This window comes from Humulus lupulus, chromosome 2, assembly GCF_963169125.1.
Source record: "Humulus lupulus chromosome 2, drHumLupu1.1, whole genome shotgun sequence".
NCBI classification, from domain to species: domain Eukaryota; kingdom Viridiplantae; phylum Streptophyta; class Magnoliopsida; order Rosales; family Cannabaceae; genus Humulus; species Humulus lupulus.
The window spans coordinates 183655438-183677257 of record NC_084794.1 but is presented as its reverse complement, the minus strand read 5'-3'; the positions used below and the strand labels follow the sequence as shown (position 1 = coordinate 183677257).

Genomic DNA, 21820 nt, shown 5'->3' with positions numbered 1-21820 from the left:
GGGCGTTGCAAATTTTCTCTTCTTAGGTTCGCCAATGACAAAACGTTATGTATAAATATATAATATTTAATTAATGGATAGAACAATTAATATAATTAATTTATAATTAAGAAAACTAAACAACAAAATAAGAAAATATGTATTGTTCATGTCTTATTTCATATTACATATATGTTTAGATAAACAAAATAAGTTAATTACAATATAAATAATTAATAAAAGACAGAAAAGAATCAATCTAAGCACATTAATATTTTTCAATTATACTTTTGTAAACATAATTGATAGAGTAATTTAAATACTTTAATATGAAAAATTTAAAATATATGAAGAATACTTATGACTTATTTATTATTTTTTTCAATCTATTTACCTTTTTTAGATGACATTATTATGTTTTATTAATTCTTTTAATTTATTTACCTTATTTATTAGATGATTTTAAAACTAATAGTATTAGAACTTAATACAAAAAAGTGTTAAATCCAACCAAAAACAATAACTTCCATTAAACACATATTTATAATATATAAAGATATATTTATATCTTATTTCACTATTACTGCATAAACAAAATATGGTAAATGACTGAATAAAATAATTAATAAAAGAAAGAAAATAATAAATTTAAGCACATAAATATTTTTTTGTTATAGTTTTGAAACCACAATTGATGGAGTGATTTTAATATATTAATATTAAATTTTAAATTTGTGTGATGAAAAATTATTATGACTTATTTATTAATTTTTTAAATTTATTTACATTATTTAAATTACTTTGTTATTTTTTTTATTTAGATAGATGACTTTAAAACTACCGATGTTAAAAAACAATAAAATAAAATATTAAATATAATGGAAAATGTTAAACAGACATTTATAATATATAAATACATATAAATATATGTGTAACTCTATTAGATAAAAGATAACATATTATATGGACAATCGTGCAATCATGTTGCTATCTGAAAATTTCATGTATAATTATAAACAACTATATAGATATATATTTATACAATTAATTACTGTTGAAAGTTGACACGTAAACAATAAATTTTTTAAAGTTAGACTACAAGCTCTCCGATAGTAAAGTAGCTATCCATTAACATTAAAAATAAAAATATGGTTTTTATATTACCCGAGTCTAACTTAATACGGATAAAATTTGATTTTGTGTTAATAGTGTCAAGAATAGTGTCTATCGTATTACTAAATTAAAAAAAGTGTACATTTATATGTATGTTTTAATTAAAGGGAATCATGTTAAGCATAATAAGGTTGACTTAGAGCTACTAATTAAGATGCTCCACTGATAGGGGACAAGTGAGACTATTGTATGACTATTTTATTACAACTGGGAGGAAACACATCTGTCTTCATATGTTTTCCGAGCTGGCCTTTCTCTCTCTCAGATCTAGTCCTTTAATCACGGTAGCTTGTGGCAGTTCAAGATATTAAAAAGGGGTGTGAGAATAAAAATTGAGGGTTACAGCTTCATGTTGTAGAGTTTATAGGGTGAAGAGTGCCCTGCTAACATTATAATAAATTTAATTTGGACCCACGCACACTATCACTATACAAAACTTCTCATAACGTTGAAAAAACATTAATTTATATTAATTTTTTTTGAAGTAAAGCTTCTATTAAAGAAAAATCGTTAAGTTTATGTGATAGTAAAGTGATCAACTTGATCATTCCACACTAGTTCACAATCTATCACAAGAGCCTTCTGAGCCAAAGAATTGGCTAATATATTAGTCTCCCTAACAACATGAAAAAAGAGACTCCAAAAAAAGAAGAAAATTAGACAGGATCCTGGCTAACCCTGAGTGCTTGTTGGCCTTCCCTCGGGCTAAAACTCAATACCTTGAATGGTCGTGTTCAAATCACAAAGCGATGGTGGTTGATTTGGGGTTAGATAAAGACCCCCACAACAAGGATAAGAAGAAAAAGTCTAGATTTTACTTTGAAGATGCTTGGTGCAATGATGAGGATTGCAGGGTGATTATTGAAGATAGTTGGCTTAATGGGGTGTATTGCTCAACTCCGAGGCTGCATAAAGCTAAACTTTTGTAATGTGGCATGAACCTCAAGGAATGGAATTTCGAAAAAAGAAAGCAATTTAACAAGGGTTTCAATGAGGCCAAACAAAGAGTGGCTGATCTCTCTAAAGATATGGATCCAGATAATTGGTTACGTTTAAAGGAAGAGGAGAAAAGACTGAATACAATAATGGAAAAACATGAGACTTATTGGAGGCAAAGAATTCATGCCCTGTGGCTGAAGTGTGGGGACAAAAACTCAAGATATTTTCATCATAACGCTTCTACGGAAGAAGAAAAATTGTATCAGTGCCTTTTTTATTCGAATAATATATTCTAGAGAGATTCACGACTGGTGGAGATGATTGTGGCTGATTACTTCAAGAACCTTTTCAATTCAAGCAAAGCTTCTAATGACCAATTAAATAAGGTCCTTAGAACTGTCAAAACAAAGGTTTCAAGTGACATGAATGAGCATTTGCTCTCAGATTTTACTGTTGAGGATATCTATTCTGCGGTCAAGAACATGAACCTCCTCGAAGCCCCTGGTAAAGATGGCCTGCCTGCCCTCTTTTATAAAAAATTCTGGAATGTTACCATTGTAGGAGTGACCAATATTTGTCTCCAAGTTCTTAATGATAACTGCCCCATACATCAGTTTAACAATACTCTCATTGCCCTCATTCCAAATATTTATAAAGCTAAAACAATTGAAGACTTCAGACCAATAAGTCTTTGCAACGTTATCTATAAAATTGTCGTGAAATACTGAATGATTCATGATAATGCCATAATTGGTTTCGAAGGAATGCATTGCATGAGGAAAAACAAATGCAATAATGGATCTAAAATGGCCATCAAACTTGATATGTCAAAATCTTATGACTGTGTGGAGTGGGGATTTGTTGAGGTCGTGATGATAAAATTGGGTTATGACTCTCGGTGGGTGAAAAAAAATCAAGAATTGTATTTCTTCAATCTCCTTCTCGTTTCTTATTATTGGGGGGGAGCCTAAATGAAGGATTCATCTGGGAAGAAGGTTGAGGTAGGGGGATCCCTTATCCCCATTCCTCTTCCTTTTTTACACCAAGGCTTTGCTTGATTAATGATGCCGAAGACAAAGGTGTAATTTCAAGTCTTAGTTTTGGTAGAAACGACCTCTTGTTTCCCATCTCTTCTTTCCGGATGACAACATGTTTTTTTTGGATGCTAAAAGGGAGCAATGTGAAACTCTCAAGCTGATCCTTGATGACTTTTGTGTATCTACAGGTCAACAAATCAATTTCAATAAATCAGAGATTTGGGAGTGAAGTGGATCCTAGTAGTCACTAGAATATTGCTAATGTTTTTGAAGTTAAAATTGCAAATTGTTTTAACAAATATCTAGGTATTCCTTATTTTGTGGGGAGAAAGAAAAGTGATACCTCGAAGTATTTAAAAGACAATATCTGTAATCGATTAAGGGGTTGGAAACAATCTCTTTTCTCTTCAACTGGTAAAGAAACTCTCATTAAAGTTGTCATTCAAGCTATGCCAACTTATGCAATGGGTTGTTTTAAGTTCCCTAAAAGCTTCATCAATAATGTCCACTGTATGGCGGCAAAATTCTGGTGGAGCTCAACGAGTAGAAAAAGAAAGATTTATTGGTGCAAATGGGAGTTGTTGTGTAGAAGAAAGGAGAGAGGAGGCCTGGGTTTCAAAGACTTGGAATTGTTCAACAAGGCCATGTTGGGGAAACAAGTTTGGAGACTTATTCACTATCCGAATTCTTTGGTGGCTAGAACTCTAAAGGCCATCTATTATCTTTATGCGAATGTTCTCAGTGCTAAAACTTGAACCTCTCCTTCCATCATTTGAAGGAGTTTAATGTGGGGAAGGCATCTTGAAAGGTTTTTGGTGGAGGATCGGCTCTGATGAAGAGGTTGATATTGTTAAGGACAAATGGCTTCAAAAGCCTAAAGGATTTTGTTTCTATGACAAATCTGACATACCTGATGGGTTGAAAGTAATTGATCTTAGACTTAGGAATGGGGATTGGGACTCTAAGTTCATTGATAGAGTATTCAATGAGGATGATTCCAGATTGATTAAAAACATTCTAGTGGGGTCACTTGATCATCATTTGGCACTACAAAAAAATGGTGAATACTTGGTTTTTAGTGGCTATAGAGTGGCTCAAGATGAGAGACAGATTGTCGAAGGATTGGATATGAGATAGACAGAAAAGTGGTGGAAATTCTTGTGGAGTTTGAGTGTTCCAAATAAAATTAAACACTCACTGCTTAAACTTTTCCACAAATGGCTACCCACTAACAATTTGCTCTTTTGTAGGAAATTCTCAGAGAATATATTTTGTAGAAGGTTCACCATTAAGTCTGAACATGAAGATTGGTTTCATGCTTTGTGGAATTGCCCGAAGGCCAAACAGGAGTTGAAAGAGAGTGGTTTTAAAAAAAGCATCAATGAAGTAAGAAAGGATGACCCCACTGATTTCTTAAGTGACATTGCTGGTAACATTGGTAAGGAGAGATTTGAATTCTGTGTTGTTGTTGCTTGGAAATATTAGTATGATAGAAATAGTGAAGTCACGGGGAGACAATTTCGCAGAACCAACTCTATTCTTGACTGGGCTTCTAGTTATTTGAAGGACTTCAGAGAGGCAATTAAGATATCTGCTAATAGAGTTCAACCTTCTAATGAAGATCATAATTATTGCTGATGGGAACCACCATAGTTTTGATGTTATAAAGTTAATGTTGACGCTGCAATTAACATTTTAGAGGGCTGGTTTGGGTTGGGGGTGTGGTCCCAAATTGGCAAGGGGAATTGTGTTCTTCTTCTTGCACTTTCGTCAAAAACGACCTTGATCCCCTACCTGATGAGCTCTTGACAATCAAGCATTGTCTAGACATTTCCTTGAGACTTCAAGTTCTTGGTTTTTCCATCTCCTCGGATTGTAAGGTGGCTAATGACATGAACAATTAGATTTTTCCAACTCTTGGGGATTTAGACACAGTGGTGAAAGACATTAGAGTTTCTCCTCTTGGGGATAGCTTCAAAGTCTCTTCATTTGATCTTCCATTAGAGCTAATCGTTTAAGGGTTGGATCATTCGTCTCTAGGTTGTTTGGGAAATGGTAATCAACTCCCATCCTATCTTGTGTACTATGTGGGTTATTTTCCCTTCGAGCCTAAGCCCGTTTGGGTGGGACATTCTCATTGTCAAGCACAATAAATGGATCTCCCGTTGTTTGAGTATAGCTCTGATCATTGTATCGGGCTAGTTGTCCTCTTTGGGCATTTAAATGATCACACAGATGGAACTGAGGATTGTAACGCAAGATTTGGGCTAAGCTCAACTAATTTCTCAATTCGATCTCATGTCTCTGGGAATGTGCCTTTCGGATACTCCCAGATATGCCTCCACGCTGGCTCTCTGTCCAGTAACTACCATCTGCAAAGCTTACTACTCGCAGTTGAGGTCATGGGGCTTGGTTATTCCATTGAGGTCACGAGACATACGTTTCTTTTGCAGGTATATAATTTCTCCTGTCATTCCCACGAACTGAAGCATTCCTCTGTGGGTGAGGTGGCATTGGATGATGTATAGGCAAAGGAGGATGCCTTATTGGAAAAATAATATGTGTTCCATCCGGATGGACCAGATTATCTTGTCCATGCTCTTCTCCAATTTCCCTAATTGATGGCAATACATATTTGTTTCTTTGTACTTTAGCTACTGGCTGAGTTACTAGTGGATTTGCAGGGACCTCCACCCTTCTCGATACGGTCCCAGATTGCCTTGCCTGGCTAGGTTGGCTTTTGGGGATGTGAGTTGCTTGTTCATTCATGTGGTTGTTAGCAGGCAAGTTGTTTCTAGGAGTCTGTTCAGAAGGCACGGAGCTCAGGGTTGTTCTTCTGATGGAACAACTCACTTAGATAATGCTCGAACTTAATGAGGACAATCTGGACAATGGACACCTCGATCTCTACCATTGGCATCTCCAACAATCTAAAGGATCCTAAATTGTCAAAAACTTAGTGACACAACCCTGAGCCGCTTTGTCTGGAATCATCAAAACATAGAAACATCTCCGAAGTCTTGCAACCTTTATTTATTATGTGCCAGATGTACCCTAAGCAAGATTGTTGAAATCGTGTTTTTAGGGTACAACATCGCCCTACTACCGTGTCCCTACAGATGGCGAATTGTTCAGTTAAACATCCTCGTGATTGAGGATGTATTGGTGAAAGTGGACAAATTCATATTTCCTACAAACTTTATTATTCTTAATAAGGAGGAAGATGAAAATATTCTGATTATTCTTGGGAGGCCATTTTTAGCAATGGGAAGGGCACTAATTGATGTACAAAAAAGGGAGTTGAAGTTGCGCGTGCAATAAGACGAGGTAACATTTAATGTTTTGATGCAACTGAAATTCCAACTTTTTGTAGAGTGGATATGATAATAAGAGGTGGCAGTAAGTTGGAAGTTACCAAGAGAAAGGCCATAGCTCTAGATGGTAGTCGAATAGTTCGTCATCCTTTTAAAAGTTTCTTTATTAGGAAGATTGGAATGTTACATTAGCGAGGGAAGGTTCCACCAATTTGCAATAACAAGAAATGAGCACCCACTCATGACACTATGGCTCTCAAGGACTTGAGAGGGGGCTTGGATCCGAGTTGAATCTGAAGATGAACCCAACATCCGGCTAAATGATGTTAAGAACAAGGCATTTGGGAGACATCCCAATGGTTACTCTTAATTTTGGGTAAGATTTTGTTATTTATGAACAATTTGGGTTTTTGGCAACTATTTTTGTTTTAATTTTTTTATTCGCTTAGTTTTGAAGGTTTAAATTTTACTTTGTAATCTTTTGTTTTCAATTTTGAACTGTGAAAATCGTGAAAAAATGACATTTTGAGAAGCGGCGCATAGAAATAGAGTCGCAACTCCAAGGAAGTGAGTGAGCAAGCATTTTTGAAGGCTCCCAAGTTCCTCGACTTACCAAAGGGTTACGACACCACCACAATCTATGTTATGCCTTAGTTTGGATGGTTCCCTGGTAAGTTTTCTTTCTTTTTATTTATTTAAACATTAGGGACAATGTGCTAGAATAATTTTGGGGAGGAATCTTGTTGTTTATTAGTTTTTTTTAGTTTTTTTAGTTGTTATGTTTTTATTTTTTATTTTTATGTCTAGTGTTAGTTTTGTTGTGAGTTAAGTTATAACCTGAGCCGATGACACTAATTTCCATGTGATATGAGTGATGATTTTTGAAACTTGTTGTAAATCAGTGTGCTTAGTTAGATTAATTTTTTTGATTAGCTATGATCACACAACATAATGTCATTTAAGCAATTTCTTACAATTGAGTGATATATGCATGTTAAAATGGGTACGAGGAATATGTTAGAACTTGCATAGTTTATTAGTTAAGACAAAATTATGAATGATGCATGCTTAGGAACATGAATTAAGAAATTTTGTTGGAAAGATTGAGCCTTTCAAGCTAACATTTATTAATTAATCCCTAGTTAACCAATTTTGAGCCTAAAATGATTGTTCTTATTGTTTGACACCAATATAATATTAGTGGAACCCTTAAACACTTTCCTTCCCTTTGATTATACCATGAGCATATGAAATTGATTGGGGGACTAGTTTGTAATGGGAGGTTTTTGAAAGGGTTGTCAATAATAGAAAAATAAAAAGATTGAGAGAGAGAGAGAGAAATAAATGATTGAAGATGAACTACACTCCAATTGAAAGTACAAAGAAATAAGTTTGGGGGAGTGTAGTATCATGAAAAAAAAAAAGAAATCATGTTTTGAATTTTCTCTCTCAAGACAAGAAAAAAATTGAGAACTTTGGGATTGTCTTCGGGATTTGTAAAGTTGATAAAGTATGGTTGGTTTGGTTATGTGCTTATGGTATAATTGAGCCTAGATGACTACTTCATCCACATAAGCCTAGACCTTATATATGTCGTAAAGTCTTTTTGAATCTAGAGCATGTGTTATTTATATTAGTGCAGATCGGTAAATAATGCAAGCATATGAAATATGTTGTTTTGATACAATGAATTGGTAAGATTTAACATGTATATGGTATTTTGATTGTGTATTATTTATTTATTACAAAAAATTTAGCATAGCAAAGATCAAAGTTGATTGTTGAATTGATTTGAGTAAAATTCTGGATGTAGCTTTAGCTGAAAAAATTATGAAACTTGTATTGCATGGTGCTTCTTGGGTTGAGGCTTGTAAAGTGATAACTTGATTCAGTTATGTTGGTAGTTTATGTGGATGCCAAAAATCCACAAGGAAAAATATATGGTCTGTGTTCAAATAAATAAAGGTCTGTCAACATGAAAGAATTGACCCAACAAGCAATTTGTTGACGCCAAAAAATTCCCACTCTTTAGGGACCTTCATTACATGTCCCCCAAGGCATCAGACAATCATAGGAAACAAAAGAGTACAATCCAGCATCAAGCGCACGTCGTGCGAGGTCACCTGACACCTTACTCAAAGTATCATGCTCCATGGACAAGCCGACTTCCACCAAGGAAAAGTAACACCAACGGAGGTGGCCTCTCGCGGGGGTTGTGGCCTCGTGTCGATGGTAGCACCTCGTGTAGGATGTTGCCTCACGCAAAATAGGCACCTCGCACCAAAGGTGAGCCTCGCGCCTTGAAGGGTGCCTCATGCCAAGAGGGCCTCGTGCCAGGAGGGTCTCCCGCCTAGAAGAGGGCCTCGCGCCTGGAAGGGTGTCTCGTGTCAGGAGTGTCTCGGGCATGGAGACCGCGGGGAAATGGTCTCGTGAAGTGAGACCCTCGTCTCACACATGGGCATCATGTCTCATCGCATGCACAGCATGCCTCGTTGAAGAGGCCTTATCTCACTCCCTGAGATAAGCGCAACCAATGAGGCACATCTTTCCCTGTGGGTCTCATAAGATGCAGAGTCAAGGACCACTTGAACATTCTCTTGAGGAAGGTTAGTGTAGCGTCCCAAATTTGCTAATAAGGCTTAGGGCCTTGATTAGCGTGCCTGGAGGGAAATAAGTGATTTATTATTACAACATGTGAATTTGCATGAGTATGTGATTAGAGATGCATGTTCAGGTGAATTAAATATGCATGTGGGCCTCGTTTGGTTATTAGGGGCATGTTTGTAATTTTAGCCCGTTGAGGGCATACATGTGATAATTCTAATAATTGTGATGTACTTGTGATATATTTGTGTTGCACGATCCGAGACAGTCCTAGGGAGCGGTTTAGCTAGAAAGTCACAACGGGGTTGAATATCCGACTCGGGGCGAGTCAAGGGATATTTCAGGTATTGGATGCCTTATGGGGTTATCGGGTTATGGAAATAAATATTTGGAGATATATTTGAGGACAGAATGTCTAGGAGGGAACATTGGGGAAATTTAATATTTTGCCCTTGGGGACTTAACGGGATTTGGGAAATGACCAAATTGCCATTGGGGTTACTTAAGGGTTAAGGATAGGTTTAAAGGGAAAAACGAGAATTTGGCTTAAAGAATAAGCTAGAATTGGCAGGGGTAAAGTGCTTCATGTTTCTTCACTTAGGCTTATGCTGGAATTGTCTTTGGAGCTCTAGAGGAAAACAAAAGTTAAGAGAAGAAGAGGAGGAAGAAAGCTGATGTTCTTGGAAGCAAAGGAGGAATTCAAAGCTGGACTTTGGGGGCTGGAAGCTGGAATTTAGAGGACTAATTCAGGGATCTAATCAAGTTCAAAGGCAAGTGTTAAACTTGATAAACAAGCTGAATTCTGCTGGTGTTGGGTATTAGAACTTAGGCATGCATGGTTTGGTTTCTAGGATTAGTTTTGAATGTTTGATGGGTGTAAGAATTGGTTCATGAGTTTGTTAGTATGTTTAGGTTGTATGAATATGAATTATGGGCTTAATTATGAGGTTGGGGGAAGTTTTGGGTGAGAGATGTGGGGTTAAGCTCGGGGAAAACTTGAAGGAAAGGCTGGTTTTTCTGGGTTTGCAGGTCAAGCCGCGGCCCTAGGAAGGGTATGCCGTGGCCCGTGTCCACGTGAGGCCTGGGGAGGCCACTGACCTTGAGGCACGCCGCAGCACTTGGCCAAGCATGCCACGACCCGTGTGTCTTTCTAGGGAGGTGTTTTGCCTCTGTTTTGAGGCAAGCTGCGACCCTTAAGGGGTTGGGCTGCGACCCTAGTTCATAATGCTGGGTGTTTTGAGGGTTCTTGGCTTGGGAACCTAATTTTTAAGGCTCGGGATGGATTGTATCACCCAGATTGATAGAATTCAAGGTATTGGGGATTAGAGTGGTAACCCAAAGTAATTTAATGGATTAGACCTTGATGGTTGGATTTTGTTGATGCGTTGTGACTAGGGTTTTGGCGAGGCTCAGACTAGGGGACTGTGCTCAGGATATCGGTGCTTGGAAAGCTCGGGACACAGGTAAGAAAACTGCTGTTCCAGTAGAGCTTGTGTTGCAGGGCACGACCCATATGATTGTATTGCAAGGCTCGACCCTAAATGGTTGTGTTGCAAGGCGTAGCCCTTTGATTGAGTTTATACGTGTTTAAGTATTTGCTTCATTATGCTATGTGTGCATATATATGAATGAACGGCAAGAGCCGAGAACGGCGAGGGTCGAGAACGGCGAAGGCCAGGAATGGCGAAGGCCGAGAGCGACAAGGCCGAGAACGGAAAAGGGCCGGGAGCAGTGTTTAGCACGTGGAGTGCGAGTTGCCAGGGCGAGATCCTAAGGGATACTTGGGATATCCTCACGGTACAGACCGCGAACCCAGGGCCTGGTAAAGTGCCTGGGACGGAATGGCCGTACGTGTATAGCCTGATGATGGCTTGTTTACATGTTAAGTGTTTAATATGCATATGTTGTTTGCTTGTGAGTGTTTTTTCTTGCTGGGCTTCGGCTAACGGGTGCTTTATGGTGCAGGTAAGGGCAAGGGGAAAGTCGACCAACCATGAGTATGGAGAGCATGAAGCGACGCGTACATGTTTGGCCTGCCTGGATGCCATGGCTAGGGGTATTTTGGGAGATGGTTGTACTAAACCTAGATTTTGTCGTTTAGCCGACTTTAATTATATTTTTGAGTTGTAAATATTTCTACACAGTGTTTTGGGATCCCAAATGTTAAATGCTTTATACTTTTCAATGAATGGAATTATTTTCAAAGTATAAGACTTTGTTCATGGTTTAATTACACTTTTGTCTTAAAACCTCGTTTAGCAAGTTAATTACACGTTTTAAACTCACTTAGTAACAGATCTAAGGAAGTAGGGCATTACAGTTAGGGAAGGCATGACAATAATTCGGTATGAAGTCAGAAGAGGTACAGAATGCAATTACAAACCAAGAGGAGTTAGAGTACGGACACAATGTCCACGCCAGACAAGTAGTGGCAGAACTAGAATGGTACATAGTAAAGACTCCCCAAGTACGCCTATGACGTTCGTACTCAACAAGTAGTGGAGGTACAATACGGTACCAAGGCAGAAGTACTTTTGTAGACCCCTGACATATACTGGAGCCGACCACCACTCCTTCAACACCACTACCACATGCAACTTGGATATGCAGCTCCTTCTCTGTTCGGGACCACAATGTACCGAGAGACATTAGAGCTCACCTATAAATAGGGCTTCACTTCATCATTGAAGGGGGTTGGAAAATTCATTGTATACTCAGGCTATCAAGCAATAAACGAGTTTTTACTCCATTGTTGATCTGCACTTATCTTTCCTCAAGTCTATTCTAAGTTCTTACTTAGTTGTTCTCTTACTAAACTTTGAGTTTTCTGATCCAACATAGTTGACGAGTTCTCACCGTCAACAGTTTATTTTAGGGAGTGTTAATTGGTTTTTACTCGAGGGCGAGTAAAAGTTAAGTTTGGGAGAGTTTGTTAGGATAGTTTTACAGTGTTTTTGAGAGAAATTTTAGGGAGTCTATATGACTTTTTGGTTGTGCATGTGCAGTATGATGCTTGTAATTGCTAACGTTTTCAGGATCTTATACAGAATAAATAAATGGACTAAAATATGGAAATATCTTGGGATTCTGATAATAAAATGCCTTATTTGGAGAAACTTCTATTAAGATATCTCTATTGGATTGGTTTTGGCCTTCGATGAGGTTTTTGGGCTTGAAAGATTAATTTTTGGAGTAAAATGATTTTGAGTCACGACACCACACTATTAGAGCGACAACTCTGTGGAAGACAAACAATGAAAAATTTGGGTTGAACGAGGGCTGCGACGTTGCAATTTTGAGCCGCGACACTATTGTTTGGGCATTTTGAGCCGCGGTGCAATTACTTTATAGTTGTGGCACTTATTGAGGCAGAGACGAGAGATATTTCTATCATCAGACATGGGTCGCGACCCTTCATTATTGATTCGCATCGCTTGAGTCCGTGATCGTACAGAAAGGGGCATTTTTAGCATGGGCAAAGCTGGTATTTCACATACAACATGTAGGGAAGTATATAAGCATCATTATGCCGAATTTTGAAGGAGGAACCCTAGAGACTCAAGAAAACTCTCGGCGGGGACTAAGGATTGAAGATTCAATATTTTCTCATTGTTTTTCTTCTCTTCTTCACTTACTTTCTGCTATAGTGATGTTTAGATCTAGTTTTATGGATTATATTATGTTCAACTTGAACTAATGTGCTTGTTAGGGTGTTAATGGGTTCTTCTTGAAACCTTTTTGATTATCTAATGCAATTTTTACAAATTTCTTGTCAATATTGTGAATTATTTGATTTTTGTTTAATGATTGTGATTGATTGGCCTCCAATTGCATGACATATATGATTTTAACCTACAATTTGAAAAGTGAAGGTTAAGTATGCTTTAGTCAAATAATAATAGATTTTTTTTGAATAAGAGTACCCGTATGATTTGTGTAGCTTAGGGATTACGTGTTTAATACTTGCAATTTGTTTAATTTACCACAAAGATGTATGGAGTTTTCTTATTGTAGAGAGTTATATGTTCGAATAAGAATATAATTTGCAATTATATTCCATTATCATGATAGAGATAGTAATTTTGGAATTTGTATTAGAGAAGCATAGGTGGATAGTTGATGAAATTAATAACCCTATATTTAATTCATTGAATTATATATTTTTTTATTGTTGTGTACTTTTCTGTTCTTGATATTTATTTTATATAGTAATTTCTGCAATTTTATGTTGTTAAATCAATTATAAATAAATATTGATTCTTGGTAATTAGTAAACAGTCATTGTGGGTTCGAAACTTTACTTAAATATACTACTTGTTCGATTGCATGCACTTGTGTATTGAAAAATCCACAACAATCCATGGTCCCCGCATCACTTTTGAGTAAATCATCTAGAATGTCTTAATTAATTGATTTAATTAGCAATTAGGATTTTTAAAGTTGACTAGGTCAATTTTGGAAAATTTTATAGAGATATATGATTTAGAGAGTAAAAGAAAAATTGGGCAAATTTATTAATTATGATAAATTGGTGTTAAATTAATAAATAAATTTAAATCAATGTTCAAATTATAAATATTTAATTTGAATAAGGATTTAAATATTTAACTAATTAATTAATTATGGTAAAAATAAAAGGGGATTTGAATTTAACTCAAATGAACTTGAATTTTAATTGTAAAAATCCAAGGCCCAAGGCCTATAGTGGATTTCAGCAATTATAGGAATTTTTCTCTATTATTTTATATTAATTAATTATTTAAATAATGCTTAAGTGAAGTATATAAAAAGATACTTAACATTAGGGTTTGATATAAAGAATTGAATTGGGCAAGTTAAATTTAGAAGAACAATTCCCTAGAGCATCCATTCATAGCCTTTCACTTTGTCTTCTTTTCTTCTCGATTTCTTATCTCATTTGTTGAGAACAAGCACACACTAGTTCTAGATTGATCAAATGCTTGGTGAGGAAGATTGTGTTGCTGAACGAACTCAGATTCTTGATTATACCCTGATACTACCAGGATCTTATGGTTAGAGAATCTAAAGAAAGAGTTTTATAGTTCCGCTGTGCAATGTAAGTTTCTAAAAAATTTACTCTGTTTTATGTCAATTTCATAGGAGAATGTTCTAGAAATTTACATGCTTGTTTGATAATATGTGAATTATAAGAAAATAAACAAGATCATGTTATATGTATTGTTAGGAACGAATTTCCTAAAACGCAGCGGAATGGTGGTGGGGTTGGCCCAGTGTACAATAAATTTTTTATAACATATTTAAACTACCTTTAAATATGCGGATCCATTAATATACATACATTAATCATAAGCAAGTTAATGACAGAAATCATACCTCTTGAAGCCTATCAAGTGTCCTTGCTATCTTTTCGTAATAAGAACGATCTTCATATCCAAGCTGCTCCCACGTACTCACACCAAGATCTTCCAAAGCGTTCTCTACACCTCAAGAAGTGTGTGGGCACTTAGAGAATGAAGGATAGTTTATTTGTGATTCTACTTGATGTACTCAACACATGAGATCAAGAGAATAGGCTTGAGAATTGGTTCTTTATTTTTCAGGGATAGAAAACTATCGTTCTATTTTTCACAGAGCGAATCTTCTGAGTTGTATCAGATATCTTAATATTTTCTCATTAGTTATACTTAAAAGAAAATATTCAATTCTAAAAAATAAATCTGTAACCAACTTACAATTTACTTTTTAATTAATTAATTATTTTATTAATGAAAAAAATCCAAAAACTAATTTTTTGAATTATCATTAATTAATTAATTAACTAAATAAAAATGAAAATCCTATCTTTGAAAAATAGCCTTACACACCACACACAGTCCATGGACTGTGTGCACGTGTAGCATCCCTATTTTAGGGATGTTGGTTTTTTCAAATTTTATTTAATTATTTATTCAAACTACTTTGTCAAATAAGATCTAACAACCTCATAACTAATTCAAATTTAAATTAATTATCTTTTTTTAACTAATTATCAAATATAATTAATTATTTGAATAAATATTAATCTTTTAAATTCAAATCCAATTTGAACTTATCAGATTATTATCTCCCACTCAAATAAAGATATTTAATTAATTCTACCAATTAATTAAATCCAATATTTTCAAAAATAAATATTTAATTTATTATAATTTTGAAAATTATAATTAATTATTTATTTAATTAAATTTCGAAATTAATTTAATTATTTAATATAATTTCGAAAATTATACAATAATTAAATATTAATTAATTTTGTTAACTACAACTAATTTGTAATTAATTAATTAATCACTATTATCATATAATTGCATATTTGGCCTGAAGAACAAATTTCTTATTAAATATGTCTTTAAACTATTTTTCCCTTCATATTAACTCTTACCTCGAATAGTGTTGATAAAGCCGCTATGGGGACCTATGGACCTATAATTCCAAGCTCTAATAAATTTGAGATTATTAATTAAACTCTTTAATTAAAGAATCTTAATTTATTAATCTCATGATTATTCCACTATAAATATGAGACTGCACTCTTGTAATTATAGGCATTTCACTTACTGAGTACTTTATAATTATAAAGTGTTCATTGATATAATCATTGCATACAAATTGACCCTCTAATAATGGTTCATAATTAACCGGGAATAAAATTACCGTTTTACCCTTTTAATTATCTCTTTTTTCCTTAAGTACCATTGACTTTACTAGTGAAGGTTAATTTATAATTAAATTATGAATTTGAGCTCAATAACCTTTCAGTCCCAAAAATCAACCCTTAAGAGAACCATCATTCAATCTCTTGCGAGAAGGCATAGATTCCATATATGTATACTATGTCCCCAGCCATCTACATTAATGAGTTCCCAAAACAAAAGTTTCTAGCCTGATCATTCTGATAGACCCTAACAAGTGAATAAAAGAACTCATATAACATAAATTGGAGTTCATAGTAACTTCAGGATTAATATCTATTTGTATATGATCATCAGTTGATATATTTAATTAATACTTCGAAACGGCATTTAACTAAGTATTAATAAACATATCTGGTCTAGTTCTATATATTCTCTAATGTATAAAGCATATCCACTAAAGTGTCCTGCCACACTAGTGATCCAGATCTAGATCACATGTATTCATAATACTAGTGGACCGTACTTGCAGTAATTAATCTAAAGATTCCATAACTTTATTTTACTGTGAACTATTCAAGTTCATTTATCTCAAACACAATCCTCCCGTACCAATACGTGTTTGAGATCACATATATGAACTTAGGAATTTTCCTGATATTTACATAATATTAACACAGAATAATATAGTCCATAAAATATATGCATAGCAAATTCAATTCATTTATTTATTTCATAAAACAATGTCTACTACATATACTTTCAGGCCACAATTCCCAACATGTATTTCCTACAACTAGCCTCAAAGCCAAAGGTTGCTAATTTATTTTCTTGATTGAATGTGTATGAAATTGATTGATATGTTAGGGTGTTAATTGGATGGTATATGTTATTTGATGCATGTTTATGGTTTTATGTAAATTTAGCAATAATTTGGTTGTTTTTAGCGTGAGATTGAAAAATTACACATAATTGTTTTAATTTTTTTTTGGACTGATTAGGCTATGTGCATGCCATGTGCGCATGCTTGAGCCGCCGGAGACCCGAGGCCATATGACGTCCATACGGGGACCGTAGTCGGGGCACTATTCATAAATAATTTTTTTTTAAAAATGGATATTTTGATTTTTTTTGGTTGTTTTTTTTTAAATTGGATTTTTGTGTTGTTAAATTAAAAATATTTAAAATTTGATATTCTCATTATCCTATATATTTTAACTATTCAAAATATTTTGAATTGGTTATCTGATAATTCAAGATATTTTTAAGATTTTTTTTTTATTTTGTTATCAAAGAAATATTAAAATTGGTTATAAGATTATTCAAGATATTTTTATTATTTAAATATTTAGAATTGATTATCTGATAATTATGATATTTTAAGATATTTTGGTTAAAATATATTTTTGATATTTTAAAATTTTCTAAAATGTTTTTTTTAAAATATCTTGTCATTCCCAACAACTTAACAACCTAGTTTAAATTAATTATTTAAAATAGAATTTTATTTGATAAATTCAATTTTAATTAATTTAATATTTTTAAAATTGTTTAATTAATTATATTAAATTTTGTTTGATGAATTCTATGATAATTAATTATGGCAATTTTGCAAAATTGTTCATTATTGTGGTGTATTTGCATAATTTGATAGTACATGCTCATACAGTAACATGATAGGCTCATTCAATTATTAACATATCTTGCATCATTATAAATGGCTTTTTTACAATTGGGCTTAGATTCATATAATGATGTCCCATATGTTTTGGTAATATATGGTATTTTTTCAAAATAAAACATTCATAATATGATATGTTTTATTTGAGCTCATTAGAAAATGTAAAGTTTAAATTCTCCTCTTGTGGTGATTCCACTTGTAAAGGCCCATTTGCTTTGCATGATTATAATGGACCTAATCAATTAATAAGACAAAAGTTCAAATTCCTGTCTTTTGAACTTTGCATGGAAGTTAGGAGACCTTAGTAGTGGAAACGACATACTGGACCCATCCCTCCTCCATGCAAGCCCAACTGTTATGGCCTATTTGCATGAGTTGAACTTACTTGTCTTAGGTTTCTTATATTAGTTGAACCTAATAATTGATTAACAACACATTAATTATGAATTATTGAATAGGTTTTCAATGGGTATTTTCTAGAATTAATGGGAAAATTAAAACTATGGTTTATGATTACTTTTGTAATTTGGAAAACCTAAGCTAGTAATTTTTAAAATAAAAATACTAAACTTTTTTTTCTTAAAATAATAGGGCTTAGTTTAAGAGTATTATTCGATCTCCACCGTAGATTTATCAAGGTTGGTGTCTTAATGGGGCCTCGCGGCGCTTAGATTCATCCTACTACAGATGGTGTTCATTAAGCATTTAACATGGTTAAATTTTGTTAGATAGTTAATTAAAGAAACAAATTCTATTAGACTCTTTCCTACGGTGACTGCTAGGAATAAATCTATATTACCGTGGGTCAAGCTCATAAAGTAAGAGATAATTGGTTTTATTACTTTGATCGAATATGATGGTGGTTAATAATTGTTTTAAACCATTATTAATTATGTTTTCACTCTATTTAACTAATGATGTTTTGTGACTCTCACCTACCGGGACACAAGTGTCATGGACTAGTTAAATACTTTAGAAATAGGGATATGCTTGTTTTTAGTATTTTCCCCATATCTTACATATTTGATATATGTTTACTATTTCATAAAAGTTAGTGATTAGATGTTTATTGAGCAATGTGTTGATTTCTATTTATTTACAAAATCGTAGATCTCTATGGCTTCCAACCCCATCCTCTGTCTACTCTCTAAAGAGCTTCTCACTGGAGAAATTTTTAATGAAATGGAAGTCCAACATCAACATTTTGTTGATCACTAGCAATTCTAAGTTCGTGATGACCGATGAATCCCCTGAAGTTCTAGCTGAAGGAGCACCCAAATCTGTCCATGACAAGTATGAGCATTGGCAGATGAATAACAACAAGGCTAAGGTGTACATGATGGCTAGCATGTCAGACACGCTTACGACGAAGCTGGAAGATGTCAAAACTACACATGACATCGTGGAGCAGCTTCAAGAGTTGTTTGGACACAAATCTGGGCAAGCTCATTCGGAAGCCACCAAGAAGTATGCAAATTCTAGGATGGCACTAACGATGCATGTTCGTGATCATTTTATCAAGATGACGAACTACTTCCATGAGATTGAGTTGCATTGAGCCACCATAGACAAGGAGACTCAAGTGGGGCTCATCCTGAATAGCCTTGCTCCTACGTTTCTGACGTTCACCACAAACTACTTCTTGAACAAGCTGAAGTACGGGATGACTCAATTGTTGAATGAACTCAAAATGTATGAAGAAATTAATGGTGGACCGAGAAAAGGAGGAGAGAATAAGACTTCTACTACTACAATTGCTACTGAGGGTGCCCAAACCGAAGCTAACTTAGCTTCCGCTCCAAAGGGAAAAAAGAGAAAGGGTGGACGGACCAACAACCCTAAACCTGCCAAGGTTGCAAAACCAGAAGGTCTTTTGAAGCTTGGAAAGGGTAAGAAGAAAGTTAAGAAAGAAAAAGGTGCATGTTTCCACTGCAAGGAGAAACGACATTGGAAGAAGGACTGCCCAAAACCCCAAGTAGCTAGAAACTAAGGTAATGATAGTTTTTCATTTGTCTTAGACGCATGCATTTTGGAAGATGATAAATCTGTTTGGATTATTGATTCAGGATCAACTAAGCATGTATGTACTTCTTTACAGCTACTTAGCCAATGGGAGGAGGTGAAAGATGGTTAGCTAAAGGTGAGAGTCGAGAACAAAGCATTTGTTTTAGTCAAGGATAGAGGACAAGCTCGTCTAAACTTTGGATCTAATTTTTTTTTTAGACAATGTTTATTTTATTTCAAACTTTAGTTTTAATTTAATTTTGGTTTCATTATTACATGAACTACAATTTGCTGTAACTTTTACAAGTTTTAATATATCTATTTCTTTTCGTGGATTTGAAATGTGTGTTGCATGTATGGAAAATAAGCTTTATGTTATGCTACCAGACGAACCCTATGCACTAAATAATGAATTATTCAAAGTAGCACAACCTAGGACCGATAAACGTCAAAACATCAATAACAATAATATGACGTATACATGGCACTTACGTCTTGGTCACATTAGTTTTGATAGGATTCAAAGACTTACAAAGAATTGGCCTTTGAGGGAACACACCATTGGTGAATTACCTATCTGCGAGTCTTATCTGGAGGGCAAAATGACCAAGCGTCCATTCTATGCAAAGGGAGACAGGGCCAAAGAACCACTTAGGCTAGAGCATTAATGTCACGCCCTGGATAACCAAGACCGTTGCACTATGTGATTAAAATAGTGCAAGACTTGCTAATTAAGTCCTTTGAATAAAGATGTGATCCTAAAGTTATAATCAAGTTAGGGTTAAAAGATTTTGGTCATAAACGGAAAATTTTCATTAAAATAAATGTTTAGCACATGGGATCCCAAAAACAGGGTTTAAAGGACAAGTTTACAAACTTCCAAAATCAATTATATACATTCAAAGACCACTCTAATGGAAAAATACACGATTTAGGTTTTTGTCCCTGTACCATCCCTCAGCTGTGGCGGACAAGCAGCAGACAATGTACTCCTCGCCCCCAAAGCTCTCCAACTCATGGTTGATCCACCTTACCCTTGCCTTTACCTGCACCACGTAGCACCCATGAGCCGAGGACCAGCAAGAAAACCATAACAACATAACATAATCAAATAATTAACAAGATAGGTAATCAGATATTTAATGAGCCACAACATCAAGCTAACAACAATAACCATTTATATTCAACATTTTATCTCAATCAATACACAAAACTCAGGGTTGACACCCTTAGGCCGCACCCTCTGTTAAACACACTGACTCCGACTCGCTTAGGTCGAGTCCAGTGTTTATCTAGCTGACCCCAGCTCACAGTGGCCGAGCCACGTCCTGTGCGCAAGTTATCAGCCCCGACTCTCTTAGGCCGTTTATATGCTCACATGGCATATCACAATCATACAACATTTGTATTCAAATACAAGGAATCTCAGTCCCAACACAGCCACACAAGGGTGTAGTTTTCTTACCTTTAATTTCGAGCGAAGATAATGGAATGGTCCCGTCACGATCCCCATTCCTGAGTCTTGGTGATAAACCTAGTCACAGTGTCCAATGGGTAATTGTTAACTTCCAATCCAAATAAATACTTAGGAGACAGAAACTAGCCTCTGGGACCTCAATTTATACTAAACCGGGCAGTAGAAATTGTCCCAGTGCCTAGGTTCAAACCCCTAAGCCTTACCAATTCTAGAAACCATTCTAAGGCCAAAATCCCTAGGCGGGTTGCGACTTGCCCCCAAGTCAGAGAGCAAGGACCTAAGCCAAAGGGGAGGCGAGGCATGACTTAGCTTAGTGGGTCACGACACGCCCCCATCTTAGAGAGTAACCTAGGCCCTTCTAGGCACACGCGCCGCAGCGCGCCCTATTCTAACCCAGAAATTTTGGGTTTTCCTCATGTTTCTCCCAGCCAACTATTTCAGAATTCAAACCCAATAAGGCCTCTCAATCATAACTAAACCCAACTATGAGTTAAGAATTAAATCACATACTTTAAACATTAATCTCCTAACAATTATACCAAAATCAATACCCCAATTTAGTAGAAATTACCACTCAACATTTAGCTATTTTAATATCCAAAACTCAGTTTAATCCCACACAAATTCCAGAATTCCTTACCATGATCTGTGATGAAAACTTACCTCAATTATTGTTGATTCCCACAAGCTACAACCTCCAAGCCTTGACCTTATGTCCTAGCTAAACCTCCTAGTTTCCAAGCCTCAACTCATCCAAGTTCCAGCTTTAAGCCTAAGCTCCTCAGCCCTTATATTCCTTCACCAGCTCAAATTCAATCACCAAATGAAAGAGAGAAGAGAAATCGTGAGAGAAATGAGAGAGAGAGAGAGAGAGCTGAGCATTCCTTTGATTCCAGTAGAGAATAGAGTGTTCCAACTCCTTCTAGGACATAGGTGATAATACCTTTGGCCAATAAAAT

The 21820-nt window shown here is 35.2% G+C and overlaps 1 protein-coding gene across 1 annotated transcript; it reads left to right on the top strand.

Moving 5' to 3' along the window:
- Positions 1-18614: 18614 nt before the first annotated feature.
- Positions 18615-18938, top strand: LOC133814985 (uncharacterized). The gene has a single exon (XM_062247883.1). It carries the CDS (start codon positions 18615-18617, stop codon positions 18936-18938), a length of 324 nt encoding a protein of 107 aa, XP_062103867.1.
- Positions 18939-21820: the final 2882 nt, after the last annotated feature.